The sequence below is a fragment of the Physeter macrocephalus genome, chromosome 6 (genome assembly GCF_002837175.3).
Source record: "Physeter macrocephalus isolate SW-GA chromosome 6, ASM283717v5, whole genome shotgun sequence".
Lineage (NCBI taxonomy): Eukaryota > Metazoa > Chordata > Mammalia > Artiodactyla > Physeteridae > Physeter > Physeter macrocephalus.
In genome coordinates, this window is record NC_041219.1 from 7,506,502 (window position 1) to 7,521,839 (window position 15,338).

Below are 15,338 nucleotides of genomic sequence, written 5' to 3' on the forward strand. Positions count from 1 at the left end.
CAACTTGCTCCTCACGGAGGCCTTTTCTCCAAGAAAGCCCTGAGTCCTTTTCCTCCTTTCTCCTGCGGGTTCCCTGCAGGACACTTCTGAAGAGTGTGAGAACACGCATTTTGCACTGGCAATGGTTCTCACACCTGGGTGGGACTGCACGTAGAAAACCCTGGGACACTTCGGATGAAAAGGCTGCCGAACAAAAGCAAGCAAACACCCATCTATCTGTCTGTCCTGCATTGCTTTACTAAAGGTGACTGACTTCCAGAGGATCCTAAATCACTTAAAAAAAAAACAGTCACTTCGCCTTCTTACCCCGTGGATTAGACAGAATTGAAGTGCTTGCTCACGAGCTGTATTTACTTAGCGATTAGCCCAGCGTTTCGATTTTACGGCAAAAGCGAGCCAGACAGGGCGGCTTGAGGTAAGGATCAAAAAGGCCACCCATCCTTCGCCTGGGGACGCCTGCCTCCTTACCCTGTTAGTGTAACTGTTTTTCTGGATTGAATTGTAGTCTTTTTTTTTTTTTTTTTTCTATAAGCACTCATGTAGTCCCTCCATTATTTGAAGTGTTCTTAGAGGAAGCGTGCCGCATCCCTCGGCCCATGCGCGTCTGTCTGCGTCCCTCTGAAGCAGGTCCCTTTCGGCTCTCTGATCTGGGTCGCCAGGACACGGGACGGAGTGGGGATGGGGGGAGTCCCCTGCCCCTCCTGAGGTGCTGAGCGCCGGAATCCGCGCCCCGGAGGCAAAGCTCGAGCGCTGAGAACTCGCCCGCACCTCGCGCCGCCAGCCTCCTCCAAGCCGCGGAGTCGGGAAAGGAGGGAGGGGGTCGGAGGAGGGAAAGTGGGGCCAGGCGGGGGGTGCCTGGGAAGCCGGGCTGCGCTGACGTCACTGGGCGCGCGATTCGGGCTGGAGCGCTTTAAAAAACGAGCGTGCGAGCGGAGATGCTGCTCCACACCGAGCAGGCCGCCTGCAGCAGCAGCGCGCACGGCCCCCGCAGCGGCTGCAGCCAGGGCCGCTCCCGAGGCCCGCGTGGCGGCAGGGGCACGGCCGGGCCCCGCAGCGCTTCTCCTCGGCGCCCCCGCCGGGGGCCAGGAGCGCTGCGCCCCGCGCTGTAGGCGCCCGCGGGGCCGCAGAAGCCCGCCGAGCTGCGCCTGGCGCGCCACCGTCCGCCTTAAGCCCGACGCTGCCCTCCCGCCGCGCCCCGCTCGCGGCCCCCTGCCCGGGCACCATGGACACCTCCTCGGTCGGCTTGCTCCTGGCCTTGCCCGTCCTGCTCCAGCTGGCGGCCGGGGGCGGCTCGCCGAGGCCGGGCGCGCTGCTGCGGGGGTGCCCCGCGCACTGTCAGTGCGAGCCGGACGGCAGGATGCTGCTCAGGGTGGACTGCTCCGACATGGGGCTTTCGGAGCTGCCCTCCAACCTCAGTGTCTTCACCTCCTACCTGTAAGTGCGCCTCCACTCCGCTCCGGAAAGGGTGCAGAGGGAAGAAAGGAGGCGGGCCCTAGGCCAGGCTGGGGGCTCCTAGGCTCCCGCCTGCTCTGGAGGGGGCGGTAGAGTTTGCAAAGGGTGTCTTGGCCAGGCGTGTTTGGGCCCCTGGGAAATGCACGTGTCTCGGGGTAGCACGCCCGCACTTTCTGGGCCCGCAGAGAAGCGTCTTCAGGTGCAACCCGGGAAAGCGCTGGTGCGCTGCAGCTTTGCGGTCCAGCTCTAGGCAGGTCGCCGCGCTAATTCCTCCGACTGGAGGCATTTGCCTGCAGTGTGGACATTTGTGCCCCTGAGCCTGGAACCCAAGGGCAGGCTGCCCAGTTGGTCCCTGCCCCAACCTCCCCTCCTTGTCCTGTCGCGTTCCATGAAGAGATGGGCTGTAAAAATTTCCCCAAAGGACAACTCCAACTCGTCCAGCTCCAAAGGAATTTACTCTACATCCCTTGCACAGTCGCGTGATGTAACCTTTTTTTTGTCTTTTCTTTTCTTTTCTTTCTTTTTCTTTCTCTCCCACCCCCCTCCTTTTTTTTTAAATGAAGTGATTATAATGTGGCAACCACAAACCCGATAAGAGCTGCCAGAACGTTATCTTTACCTTTGGCTGCCCGAGCCGCCCTTTGAAGTGCCCGCGGCCACGGTGTAATCTTTAACCATCTCCTCCTCCGGGGGAGGAAAGGGAAGTGGGCTGAAGGCGGCGGGGCGGGTAAACAGCGGCGCAGACACCCAAGTGGAGACCTGAAGCTCTCTGTCATCCCTCGGGGATCCTCCCAGCCCGTCATCCCCCCACCACAGACTCCAAACCCCAACTGCGGAGACGAGGCAGCGGCTCATTTCATAATCTGGTCTCTGGAAAATCCAGGCCCGGAGGGTAACAGGTGGTCGGGTGGATGTGGTGACCCAGGAGGAACCCGATTCTTGGGAACCAAGGCGATAACTCTCCATCGCCCTGTGGAGAATTTGGGGCTCGCTTCCTTCGTGCAGAGAGACCAGGGGTCGGGACCACTCGGGAAAAGGGGCACTCGTGGCCACAAGGTTACACGTTTAGGTTTGAACTCGAGGCACTGCGGTGAGCCCACCCCAAACCCTGGCAATCCCAGTTTCGGCTTCTCTGATGTACCTTGGCAGGAGCGAGTTGGGATGTTTGTGAACTCGGTCTTTCCTCTGTTTAGTTGTTTTCTGGAGGGAAGAAACATGAAGAGGCTTGCACAACGCTTTACACTAGATAGTGATTCTTTTTCTAGAGACAGAGTGAGGAAGAAAAAAAAAATTCTTTTTTACTTGCTTTGATTTTGCGTTGAAAGGGAGGGATTATCCTGCTAGACTTTAGTGTTAGTAGATGGCAGTCCCTTCCTCACCTACCATAAAACTATTTTGGCTGCTTTCCCTATCTGAAAAGTTTATAAAATTAATCTGTTTCCCCACCAGGTTTCCCTTCAGTGGCACTTAATTGCATGGTGTAGTGATATTTTTACAGTGATGGAAATCTGCTTCCCTAAGTGATCGTTCTCTAAGAATTGACATTTCCTCCTCCTAAACAACTGTCTGTACTACGAAATTGTCTGTACTATTCATCTCCCGTCTCTGGGTTTAACTGCTAAACTCAGTGTTTCAAGAATCACGTATTCTCCTGTATCGTGAATTTCTGAGAGCGGTTCGCAGTTGCACTTAAGAGCCTAGAACTATTTTTCCCCATCACCCTGAAGAAACTGGCCATATACAGGGGAGTTGTGCAATCCCCCCAAACATTTACCTATTTAAGTAATACACTTGTTAGCAAACTTGTTTAAGGATACCGAAAATAAATGTCACGACTCTTTTTCTCTCACTCATTTGTTAGGCTTCTGTTACTAAAAGTTGGCGTAAAATACTGCTTCAAATCATTTCCCACATACCTCAAATGCAGTTAACTGCATCCTCCATGTGCTGGGGAGATCTGACTGCCACTGTTCCCTATCTAGCATTATGGATAGCCCCTTGGCGTTAAGATACCATTAGGAAGTTAATTGTCAGCTTTTTCTCGTGCTATTTGATGACAGCCTGTATCCTGGCCTAAGGGGAAGTTTTCTCATTGTCCTATAAAATATTAAACTCAGAGTGTCTGTGAAAAGTGTCACAGTGAAATGTCAAATACTTGCATCCAATGGTTAACATTTCAGCGAATATGAGTGCTAAATGTAGAAATCAGTCCTGAAGTAAATAACCAAACTGATGTTCTTCGTGATGGGCAATTTCAGAATTGGTCTCCTTATGGAGTACAAAATGCCAGAGGCCATCGGATGCCCTGCCTTGGTGGGTTGAAGGGTTTGAGGTTGGGGGGTTTGTTTTGACAACGTCAGGAACTCTGTGCCGACTTTAAGGGTAGATGGTGCCCTCTTTTGGTTACACCTAGAATTAAGTGACCATTTCTCCTTCACTTGTGCACTCACAACCTGAAGGAGAGATCTTTATTTACTCATATTCAAATAAATAAGCATGTGTTTTACTGGTTGTATTATTTTACGAGATAACTTCTTTTTGCTCTTAAATGGGAACACGAAGTTACAGCCCCGCTCCACTGGGGCCCAGTGGTAATTAAGCTTTGATGAGAAAGTTGTAGTGTGCAAAGACTGATGTGGGTGAAAGACCAGACTACTATCTTTTATTGTTTGTAATAAGTTACCACCATTTCTTTGAGTGAAAATGTTATCTCTTAATCTTCCTCCTCTCCCCAGAAAAGAACAAGCATTTCATTTTCTTCAGATTGATGGTGGCAAGTTCCAGCTGTACACGTTTGGCAAATAGATTTGCCACAATCTGATAACTGGCTAGTCCAACTTGTAGGTAAAGAAAGTTTCTTCAATCTCTTCATAGAAGGTTAGAGCTGTTTATGTACAGCTCTAGAATCTTTCTTCCCCAGAAAAGCTAAGTCTTAAGCCAGTCCAAACATTAACTCTCTTTTCTTACTGAACTGCATTCTCCAGTGGATCTGTAATTGGACCACTGAACATGCGTGGTATAAACACTGGAAATTTTCAATCTTAATCTTTCTCTCTCTCTTTCTCTCTTCCAGTGATTATGGGCTCTGATTTTACAACAGGGGCTATTAAAGCTCACTCAGCAGAAAACAAGGAACACACCAGGGTTAAGACATAAAAGCAGACAATAATTATTTCCAACGTTTAGTACATCTCAACCTAGCAGTAGTGATCTGTCAGAAATAAAGTAGTGCTAGCATCTAATCTTATTATAGGTAAGTTATTTTAATGCATCAAATGTGGACATTTTTGCTAATAGGGTCTTAAAAGTAAGCTCCCTATACTACTTTGATGTATCTTTCATCCAGTTAGTGTGGCATCCAAATAGAAAACTAAATCCTAATGAACATCTTAATATAGTAAGTATACTTTTCTGTATTGATCTAGAACAGCCATTTTATTTTTAAATGAAAACTGAGTTTTTCCCTGCTATTGCTTAAAGACATGAACATTTCATCCACAGGCAAATTTATGTCACATAAACTAAAGGAACCAAGAGAAAGATTTTTTTTTATGTAGTTTGGTTACTTTTCCATATGTAACTTTGTAACAAAATTTAATTTTACACATAACTGGTAAAACTAGTTTTAATTTAAAAAAACAATCAAAAATCTCAATTATAACTAATTAAGGATGCCCTGGCGTCATACATGTGTTCTAAGCATTTAAGATACGCTTTCAAAATTAAGGAAACTTTTCAGACTCTTCCTTGAAAATTATTTAATATATTTCTACTTCCCTTCAAGCAAAGAAAACTATTTTAAATGAAGGAGAATTTTTTACTTTAGAGATGGTTACAAAAGCCTTAATTGTTACAACAGTCTTGAAATTTAGGTCAGTTGCAAAATTCATAGTTTGCTCTACAACCTACTTGCAAAATTCGTTAAAAATATAATGATATCAGTGACTTTTCTGCGTTTTAATGAAGTTCTTTCTTTTTCTTCAGGATGCCCAGGTTTTCTTAGTAGTGTTTTTGTTATGGGGGCCATTATTGAAACTAATTGACTGAGTTAGTCTGAGTGATTTCTTTTTTAAGTAGTGGCTCTGATTCAAACAATTTTGTGGTGTAGATTTAGAATAAATATTTTACTGAATATGTTCAGCATGTGCATGGCAGAGTTTTTGTGACAATAATGAATTTTTGCATATAGTATGCATGATCCTCAATCAGATCTTCGATCTTTTTTCCCTTTACACATTTTCTTCGAAGTAAAGGCAGAGTTCTGATCTGCAACGAAAGGTGGCAGTCACAAATGAGTTAGAAGATTGGAATAAAAAAATAACCTTTGTAATTAAATAAAATTATACTTTAATAATGAAACCATTCCCACTTGGGTGTGCTTTTAAAAGTTCAGAAGCACAAAACTAGTCTATAATTTCTCAAAGTCAAGTTTTTAACTGAACTGTTTGTTTTTAATTTCCAATACATGTAACTGTCAAAAGCATAGACATAATAACCAAGTAAACAATTAACTATCATAAAATTAGAGACATTGTGGAATATTTATAGTTTTACAACTGATACCTAATATCTACTTACCTTAATAAAGCATTTTTTATATTTCTTCTATTGAATGTATACATTTAAGTCATTTTAGCTATAAATTTAACTATGTTTCCAATTAAACCAAATCATATGCCATAATATAGAAATGAAAAACAGTAGTGAGTGCTGCACTGAGCAATTTTGTGAAGTAATTCTTTTGGTTTTGTTCAGTTGTTTATATAAATTTAGAATAATGCCAAATGGCACATTTCCTTGTAAACACCCGCAAGTGGATATTTCTGGTAAATTGAATTCTTCATGAGAAGGCAAATTCCTTCCTATGAGATTCAACCTCCTCACTCCTGGTGCAGTGTTTGCCTTTATACAGTCTCATTTTGTAGTAGAAAAATGAATCAGACTGGCGTTAGAGCCACCACTGACATATTACTTACCAAGCTGATAATTTAGTCCTATTGCTATTTTTGGTGTATCTTAGGATTTCATTTGTTAAACTACCCATGAGTTCCAACCTACTACAACTCTTTTATTCCCAGATCTGTCAGCTTCGATATACAGTTTTATTCAGTCATTATAGACACCAACTACATGCTCAGTTTCACCCGTGGAACTCCTTAGCTATGGGAAAAGGAGACATTGCATAGGATGTGTGGTGGAATTTTTTTATAAAAATTGTCATAATTCAAAATTAATTTGGTTCTCCATAGGTGACATGGTAGGAAGCAGGCTCATTCTTGAAATCTCTGGCATTTTCTCCCACCTCTTAAAGTTAATTTTTTTTTTTTTACACTGATTGAGCCCAGTGGAAATGCCTTATTTGAAAGTGGTAGGTAGAAGAACGTTGATCATTTGATTTCACAATATGGAATAATGTTATCTAGTAGTAATGCTAAAAGACGGTTAACAGGGTGTTCAAATTAGTAGGTTAACTTTAATGCTAAAAGACGGTTAACAGGGTGTTCAAATTAGTAGGTTAACTTTTTTTTCCTTTTTTAAATTAAAAAATATTTAAGTTTAATTGAGATATAATTGATTTATAACATTAGTGTCAGGTGTACACATAAAGATACAATATTTGTATCGAAAATGATAGCCACGATAAGTCTAGTTAACATCCATTAACCACACATTGGGTTAACTATTTTTAAAATGCTTCGTAAGCAGGAGTCCTTCCTCATACCCTCATTCTCAATGTTTAAATCTGGGATTGGAAAAGCTGGAATTTACTTTAAAAGTATGCAAAAGAACTAACCATTGTCCATGAAACCATCTTCCTTAAAATCAGATGGAATAATTCTCCAGGAGGTAATGATGGGCTGTCTTTCCTTCAGGGTTTATCTTCCTCACTAGACTGTGAGCTCCGCCAGGCTAGGAAATTTTCTACTTTATTTCCCAAGTGCCCACACCAGTGCCTGGCACTTAAGAGATGTTCAGTAAATACTTGTAATGTTGAATTGAATAGAATTGGCTAAACCAGCTGCTGAAATCCCAGTGGCTAAAAGAGCCCAGAGAAAGACAGATGAGAGCTACTTGTCTGCAAGTAAGAGAACAACACAAGGCTACTGGTATCCCACAATTATGGCTCAGCCCCATTGGAAATACAATTAAATTGTATTTTGCTTAAATGATGCCGTGAGTTATTTAACAAACACACCAGAATTTACATGTCTAAATTACTTTATTATTGTAATGACAGTAATTATAACAGCTGACGTTTATATTGTTCTTCCTGAGTGCCAGGCATTATGCTGCTACTTTATTCAATCCCACATCCCACAACAACCTTTTGACACGGGTACTATTATCATCCCTATTTTGGGGGGCCCGTTAGCTTATTGCAAGGCTATTTCCATTGCTCAAAATGTTTGGGGGGGGCCTCTTTGAAATTATCTTCAGGGCCAGTTTACCAGAAACACAAGAAAACCAGCCTTCTAATGTTTAGCTATGCCTCATAGTGATTGTAATTGGTGCTGAAATTCTTCTTCTTAGGAACACAGTTTATGAAGGCCTAATACCACAAATATTTCTTCAAGGAATCCTGAGAAATGCAGTTTTTAGTTTTCAGTAAAATGAGAATAATATTATATATCTTTGGGCCAATCTTTTAAGTTTAGTAGATACCTTTTCATATATCCATTTTCTTACTACCACAAAAACTATTTCTCTTGTCTCCAAGTCGAAGACAAATTGTGGTAGTGCCCAAGTATTATAAAGAGTGATCAGTTGACTAATAACTTCCAAGTTAAAAATGAAACTTCTTTTTTTTCTATGACCAGATCTATGTGTCAAATAAAGTAGCTGAATTCTTTGGAACTATTTGTCAATTCAGAGAGACATGAACTTTCTTAATAGGCCAATTTTATTTAAGTTTGTATTTACCTTTAAAACTGATGAGATAAGATGAATTGACACATCATTTATTTGATTCAGAATGGAGAATTTTTTCAAAGTTTTATCTACTTATCGATCACGCTGTGAGCTCTGCACAGTTTAACAATTAAGCCAGTGATACAGACTTCTGTGTAAATAAGAAATCTGGATAAGTCAGAGAAAAGTCCCTTCCTTCAAACAAAGAAGAACTTTTCCTGAACTATCCATTTAGTTTCTTCAGTCCTTCAGTTCATTTGCTGCTGTAAACCTATGTGTTAGTCATTTATTGTATTACAAAGTCGACATGAAAAATCAATAGCTGACCAATTAATTATAAAGCATATTCAATATGAAGAACACCTCCTCAAGGAAGAACTGATGTTTAGAAAATTTAGGTTACATTGGGATATAATCTCTAAAAGCTCTTACAACAGTACACTCAACTGTAGTTTTCTGTGAACATTAATAATTTAAAATTATAGCAGATACAAACTATTCAATACTATATATAAAACAGATAAACAACAAGGTCCTACTGTATAGCACAGGGAATTATATTCAGTATCTTGTAATAAACCATAATGGAAAAGAATATGAAAAGGAATATATATGTAAAACAATTTTTCAGCAATCCATAATTTTCAAGTGTCTCATTTTTAACATTTGCACATTTTTTTCCATGCTCATTTTGCCCTTCTTGGCTTCAGAAGGAGTTTGATTTCATCTCCTAATGAAGACTTGTGATGGTCCAGGGGAAAGAAAGCCATTTCTCATGCACACACTAACACACACACAGCAACACACCAATAAGAAACAGTTTCCTTTGTGCCACTTGCTCGGTGGAAATGATACATAACATTGACATGGCATGGCAGTGGAGAGCCAACCCTTTTAAGGGGAGACACTGAAGAGCTGGCTGTGAAGGCACCTTCAGTTAGCTTCAGAAGCTGAAATGCAGAAGACAATTGTTCTGGCAAAATGGGAGCCCAACTCCAGCTGGGAACGCGTGCACCGAGCTGACCTTCCTCGTCAGCCTGCCAGCTGAGATTAAGCTTTCCTCAAGTGGTCCCTTGTTAGCCTAGCCTTTTCCCCAGTGTTGCTCATCTTTCACAACTGGGAGCCAAGTGTTTCAAACTGTTACTCAATTTTGCAGCCAAATTCCTTTATTTCCTCCTTCCACCTCCTTTTCTGCCTCTCTCTCTGTCTCTGTCTGTCTGTCTATCTGTCTCTCTCTCTCTCTCTCTCTCTCTCTCTCTCACACACACACACACACACACACACACACACACACACACACGCACGCACACACACACAGTGATGACTAACCTTACATGCACGCCTTCCTTTCCAAAGTCCACACTAAGAAGAGAATCTAAGAATTTTTATGTTTCGCTAAAAAACTAGTAAACACTCTTGTGCTCCTTTTTTTCTTGAAACCTTGATTAAGTAGAAAAGGGACCTCTACAAAAGATGTCTCTTTGCAAAAATAACCTTCCTTTGATCAAAAAGCCACAAAAGTGTACTTCTCGGGAAAGTAGAAAACCACACATGATCTCAAGTGGAAAAAATATAAAGAATTTGCTGAATTTTTAACCTTAGCACGTAACAAAGATATTATTTTAAAGTTGGTTGGTTAATGTGGGCTGTGTTAGAACTTTCATTGCGTTGTGCTTGGGTTTACCCAATGTTATTTTAATGAGCTTATTGGTTCGACACACAAAATACCACATGGCGCTTGAAGTTTTTAGGTTATAAATTTTCTTGTGAGGCACTTATTTGAAGGAACTCTTGTTACGTAATCAATTGGTCTTTAAATCTATCAGCACAAAAATAACCTTTCACTTTTTGTATACATACACGGTGAAGATTATTTGATTATAAAAATTTCCATGGAAGGAGCTACATTCTTTAATCATCTATTATGTGTATATATTAAGATGATCACAATAAACATTTATTTCACAATGTCTGTTAAATGAATCTACAGAACGAGTTTGGAGTCTTCTAGTAAAGGCTGAAATAAGAAATCTTCCACTTTATTTTCTCTTCATACTTCTTGTCCTGAAGGGACCCTTAGGAGACCTGCTTGCATTTAGCCGTAGATGTACTCTATAATTAGTAGTGTTGTCTGCCCAATAGAGTAAAGCCTAGAAAAATATGGCAAGAGAGATGGAAAGGGTGTGTGGAAATCTGCCACCCAAGAAATAGCACAGGCAGAACAGAGCGACGGTGAGACCTCCGCTAGGCATTCAGCCCGGGTTGGTACATTTCTCCTGAGTCTCTCCTTATCCTTCTCCATCCCTCTCCATCCCTCTCTTCCAGATAGTATCAGAGGTGGACTGGAAGGATGCATTTTCCTTATCTCAGACACTCTACCCCCCAGGGCTTCAATCTACAAGACGAAGGGAAGTTTAGAAAGAAGAGTCTTGGGGATTAAAGTTATCAACTCTTAAGCGCACTGAAATCGGGGTCTTTGATTTTAACTTGGGGAAGCCACCATCCCTGTGGTGGGAGACCTGAACTCACTGAAGCCCCCATCCCCCAGCAGCTGTTATTCTCCGGGGCTCAGTGCAGCGGAGTACAGGAGGAAGTTCAAGATCTTTTTTCATTGAGTCTTCAAGCTTGGGTAGCAAAAGGAAATCCTAGTTAAACCAGATTCTCCCAGGGTGTAAGCCTATCTCATTTGAAGATCTCAGAAGTTTTAGCAGCATGATTAACTGAGAGCAAGGATCCACCTTCCAACTTACAGCTGTTGGCTTGAGCATAAAGTCCGCTGCCCCAGGGTCTTGTAATTGTGAGAAGTGTTAGGTGGATATGGTCTGGTCCTGAATGACTATTACAGAGTAATTTGAAGCCCCCTTTGCCTTAGCTGTAGAAACTCCTCAGAACATAGTTAATTGTATAATGGGAAGAGAAAGGCTAATTTTGGTAGATTTATGTTAATTACAGTAAAACCAATTCAGAGCTCGCACTAATAGCTAACTACATGTAGAGTAAGCTCTACTGTAAAGAACTAAAAGGATAATCTTTTATCCACAAATTACCAGAATGACTAAGCTGTATACCTAAGGTCACATTACACAGTGCAAAACTGAAATTTAATCATGATTGCTAGAGCATTACCCTAATTGTGCAAATAAGCGGAATTAAAATCACCTAGATGGGTTGCAGAGGTTTCTGATGAGTCAAAAGCTATGTCTACCCATAGGCTTTAGACTAGAAAAGACCTTGGAGATGACTTAATCCAACACCTTCATTTTAACAGATGATGAAATTCATGCTTATAAGAGGTAAACAACATACCCCAAAATCACATAACTGGCAAGGATGGAATTGGAACCCAAGTCTCCCAAAAACCCCAGTTGAACACTCCTTTCCACCTTTTTGCTCCAATGCCAGATACTCAAGTGAATTCTAAAACTCCCAGTTACTTTTCTAGATGTTACCAAGTATCCTGTTGCTTATGCATATTATATGTTCACTTCTAGGTATGTGCCTGAATCTCAACCTGATAAGATTTTGGCCCACTGTAGATACAGATAAAGTGTCCCTGTATCACCTAAAAAATCTGTAAGGCAGAAAGAAGCAATCAGATTTCATTTGAGGAATAAATAATTAACTTCCCAAATTTCAGTTCATAGTCTTTAAACATGTCTTTACTGTAATTTAAATTTCACTTGGGACTTTAATTTGACCAAATTCAGGTAGCCTTCTTGCCTCTTGTGTCTGTTCCCTTTCTCCCCTAGCACTGAAATTGCATTAATTCTGGCTCTCCTCCCTTTTTGCCTGGATAACTGTGGCAGTCTCCTATCTTGGTTTGCATAGACCCCCCAAGACACACACACTCCCTGCCACCCCACGAGTTTGTCCAGGATGAAATTCTGCTCACGTCTCCCGTACATTCAATCCTTCAGTGGTTTCCTGTGGCTTTCACGGTAGAGTTTAACTCCTTAGTTTAACCCACAAAATCAACTTGTCTTGCCTCATCCCTCACTCGCAAACCCTGTTGCCAATCCCCCCTCCCCAACCCCCCACGTTCTCTCCTCTCTAGTCATATCAAACCACATCCTGCAGTTTCCATGTCTCAGGCCTCCCCAGGTGTTCACATGTGTTGGTCTCTGCTTGGAATGCCTTCCTTCTTTTTCATCTTTCCAACTTCTATGAGTCTTTCCATACTCAGTTCAAACATCACCTCCTCCAGAAAGCTTTCTGTGACCCACCATTTTCGAAACCTGTCTGATGCTCCTGAGCCCAGACTGGCCCAGCACTCACCACCTGTGATCACCATACTTGATCTGCTTGTCTGTTTTCACTACTGGACTCTATACTCCCCTTGAATTGTAGATTTTCCTGGACCAAAGAAGAAAGGAGTCTCACTGGATTAGAACACAGAATCCCTAGGTACCAGTCATGGTTTTCATTTTCTGTACTTTATGATGCTTTGCTATCTTGGGGCCTTGCTTACGCGGGAGGGACTGCCTCGCCCAGGGCTATCCCTGGAGATAGCAACGACTCCCCCCCCCCCCCCCCCCCCCGCAAGTGCGCCTTTCATGTGCAAACCAAGCAACCCAAAGCCCACACCCCCAACCTCCTTCTTTATCGGGCTCTTGCAGGACTCTTACACGCTAGGTCAATATTTCCTGCCCTAATCACCCCAGGGCCAGGTACCAGATAACTCGGGGCAACACCTACACCCGGAGCCTGATGACATTATTCAAACTAGCCAACTCTAAGTCTGCTTGTCCCGCCCATTCCTTCCCACGGAAACCACAGTAAAGGCTCTTGCGCCTGCTTTCTTCCCTCTCCTTCTCCTACCCACCATGTGGTCCTGCATGGCTGGATGTGCCCCCCTGCTGTTGGCAACTGTGAATGACAAACCATCTTTTCACTAGCAGTCATCTTGTGCTCTATAGGCAATACTATGCCTGAATAACTTTAACACCTACATCTTCAAACACCCTTTGCCCCTGCACGCCTGTGCCCGGGCTACTTCAAAAGCCGTTATGGCCGGGGCACACTTAAGGGACAGTCAACACCATTTTCCCTCTCTAGGGGACACTCCCTGTTCCCCTAAACTCTACGTAAGACCCGCACATCATCCACGCCTAAGATACAAGGTGCCACCAAATGTATAACAGAGAGTGAGATAAGCTGATGGAATCTCCGGTATAATCTTATAATGTGGTGACCAAGAGGCCCTTCCCTCTGAAGTTGGCAGACTGCATTGTTTGTAAACTCCCGAAACAGAAAAAAAAAAAAAAATCAAAAAGTGCTTTTTAACAGTTTTACACCTAATTTCTCATTTGAGTCTCATAAAATAGTTATGAGTACCCCTACTTCAGAACTGAGAACATCTTTTGACATGCTCACAGCCCAGTCTTGAAAAACCTTAGCAGGTTACTCCGCATCTCAGTTTTCTCATCAGTAAAATGGCAATAATAATGACATTTACCTCACTGGATTATTGTGACGATTGGTAAGATAACGTATGTAAAGGACTTTGCATAGTACCTCATATATGGAGCATGCATGAAATGTTAAATGTTATTGGTTTTGTCAGCCATGGTGTTACAGTTGTTATAACACTAAACCCATGTTTTTCAAATACACAGCGTTGCCTCTTATTGTTATCCCCCCAAAAGAGTTAAATCAGTTGCCTTAAAATTTTACAAGGGTAAATGCAATTTTCATTAAACAAGGTTTTTTAATGTTAAAAATGAGAGGAGAACAAGATGCCTACTAGGTACAAGAGTAGGGGGAGGAAGAAGGGGAAGTTTGAAGTGAGTAAGGCATCACCCAGTACCTGTTCAAGTAAAAAAAAAAATTTAGCCTTCATCTCTGATCCTCAGTGGCAAACAGATAAAAGATTCTGTGTATTGAATGAAGTTCCACATTTTCACGTGTGTGTATAGCGTTGTGTAGACACTGCACAAATCTCCAGGGTGGCTGACACTGAGTGAGGGCTTTGTCACAGATTGTGGGCTGGTGGCCCAATGTTAGGAGTACACTCCTCAGACTTGACTTCATGAATGGCCCACAATTTGTGGTCCTGGGCTTGAATTGTTTTTATCCTCTCATTTTTCATCTTACCCATCCCCACGATTTTTCCTGAGTACGTGGGGAAAATTCAGTTTGGTAACTTCTTGGGCTCTTAGAAGCTTCCATCTCAGCAGTTGACTTGCTATAGCAGCAGGCGAGAAATGATGGATTTCGGGGGACTAAGAGGGAGATAGGGAACCCAACCTTTCCTCAGAGCCAAAGATGCATCAGGGAAAAAAAAAAGAAAATTTCAACAAAATAAAAATGTGGTGTTTTTTTAATATTAACAACTGAAAAAATAATTATACTCTAAGGAAAAAAAACTGGTTTAAGGAATAGGCTTATGTCTATCTGAAAATACATTCAAAAGAGTTGAACTTTCATGAGGAATTTCAGTAGCTGTTTTCAGTAAATAAGCAGTTGGTTCTATGCAATTACAGGAAGGATGTTTGCAGTCAGTGATGACAGTGAGGCTAAAATTATTTCCTGGGGAATCACAGATGCCAGTGACTTGAATCTGGGAGTGGGCGTGGGTTTCAAAGTTAAATAGGAGGTCAGAGTACCACTCGGCTTATATTTAAGCATGAGGCCTCTGGAATTAGGTCCAGTGGACCCCCAGCAGAGAGGGGAGATGCGTGGGTGGTTATTGGACTGGACAGTCTTTTAACTCTGCTGGATAAGCCCGTGTCAACCATCTCTACAGATTCTCGGCACCCCTCTGCAGAAGAAGCAAGCTGCTTTACCCATGACCAACAAAATCAAGAGAGCAGGTCTGAAAAGGACAAGGGAAATCTCCCCCATAGGAACACTTTTCTCTCTTACTGAATGTGAAGAGATGATTCTGGAATTCTCAAGTGCCTACTGAATTACTAAAGTAGGAAGCTGATCTATTTTGCAGCCCTAAAGCCAGAATTACAGAAACTTTCAGACAGACA

General features: G+C 42.4%; 1 protein-coding gene across 3 annotated transcripts in view; it reads left to right on the top strand.

The window, feature by feature from the left end:
* Nucleotides 1-1,222: 1,222 nt before the first annotated feature.
* The window catches only part of LGR5 (leucine rich repeat containing G protein-coupled receptor 5), a 121,442-nt gene continuing 107,326 nt past the window's right edge, over nt 1,223-15,338 (top strand). For all 3 annotated transcript variants that reach the window (XM_007111574.2, XM_007111575.3, XM_007111576.3), the window contains exon 1: nt 1,223-1,434. In XM_007111574.2, coding sequence (XP_007111636.1) covers nt 1,223-1,434 — 212 coding nt within the window. The remainder of the gene's footprint in view (nt 1,435-15,338) is intronic.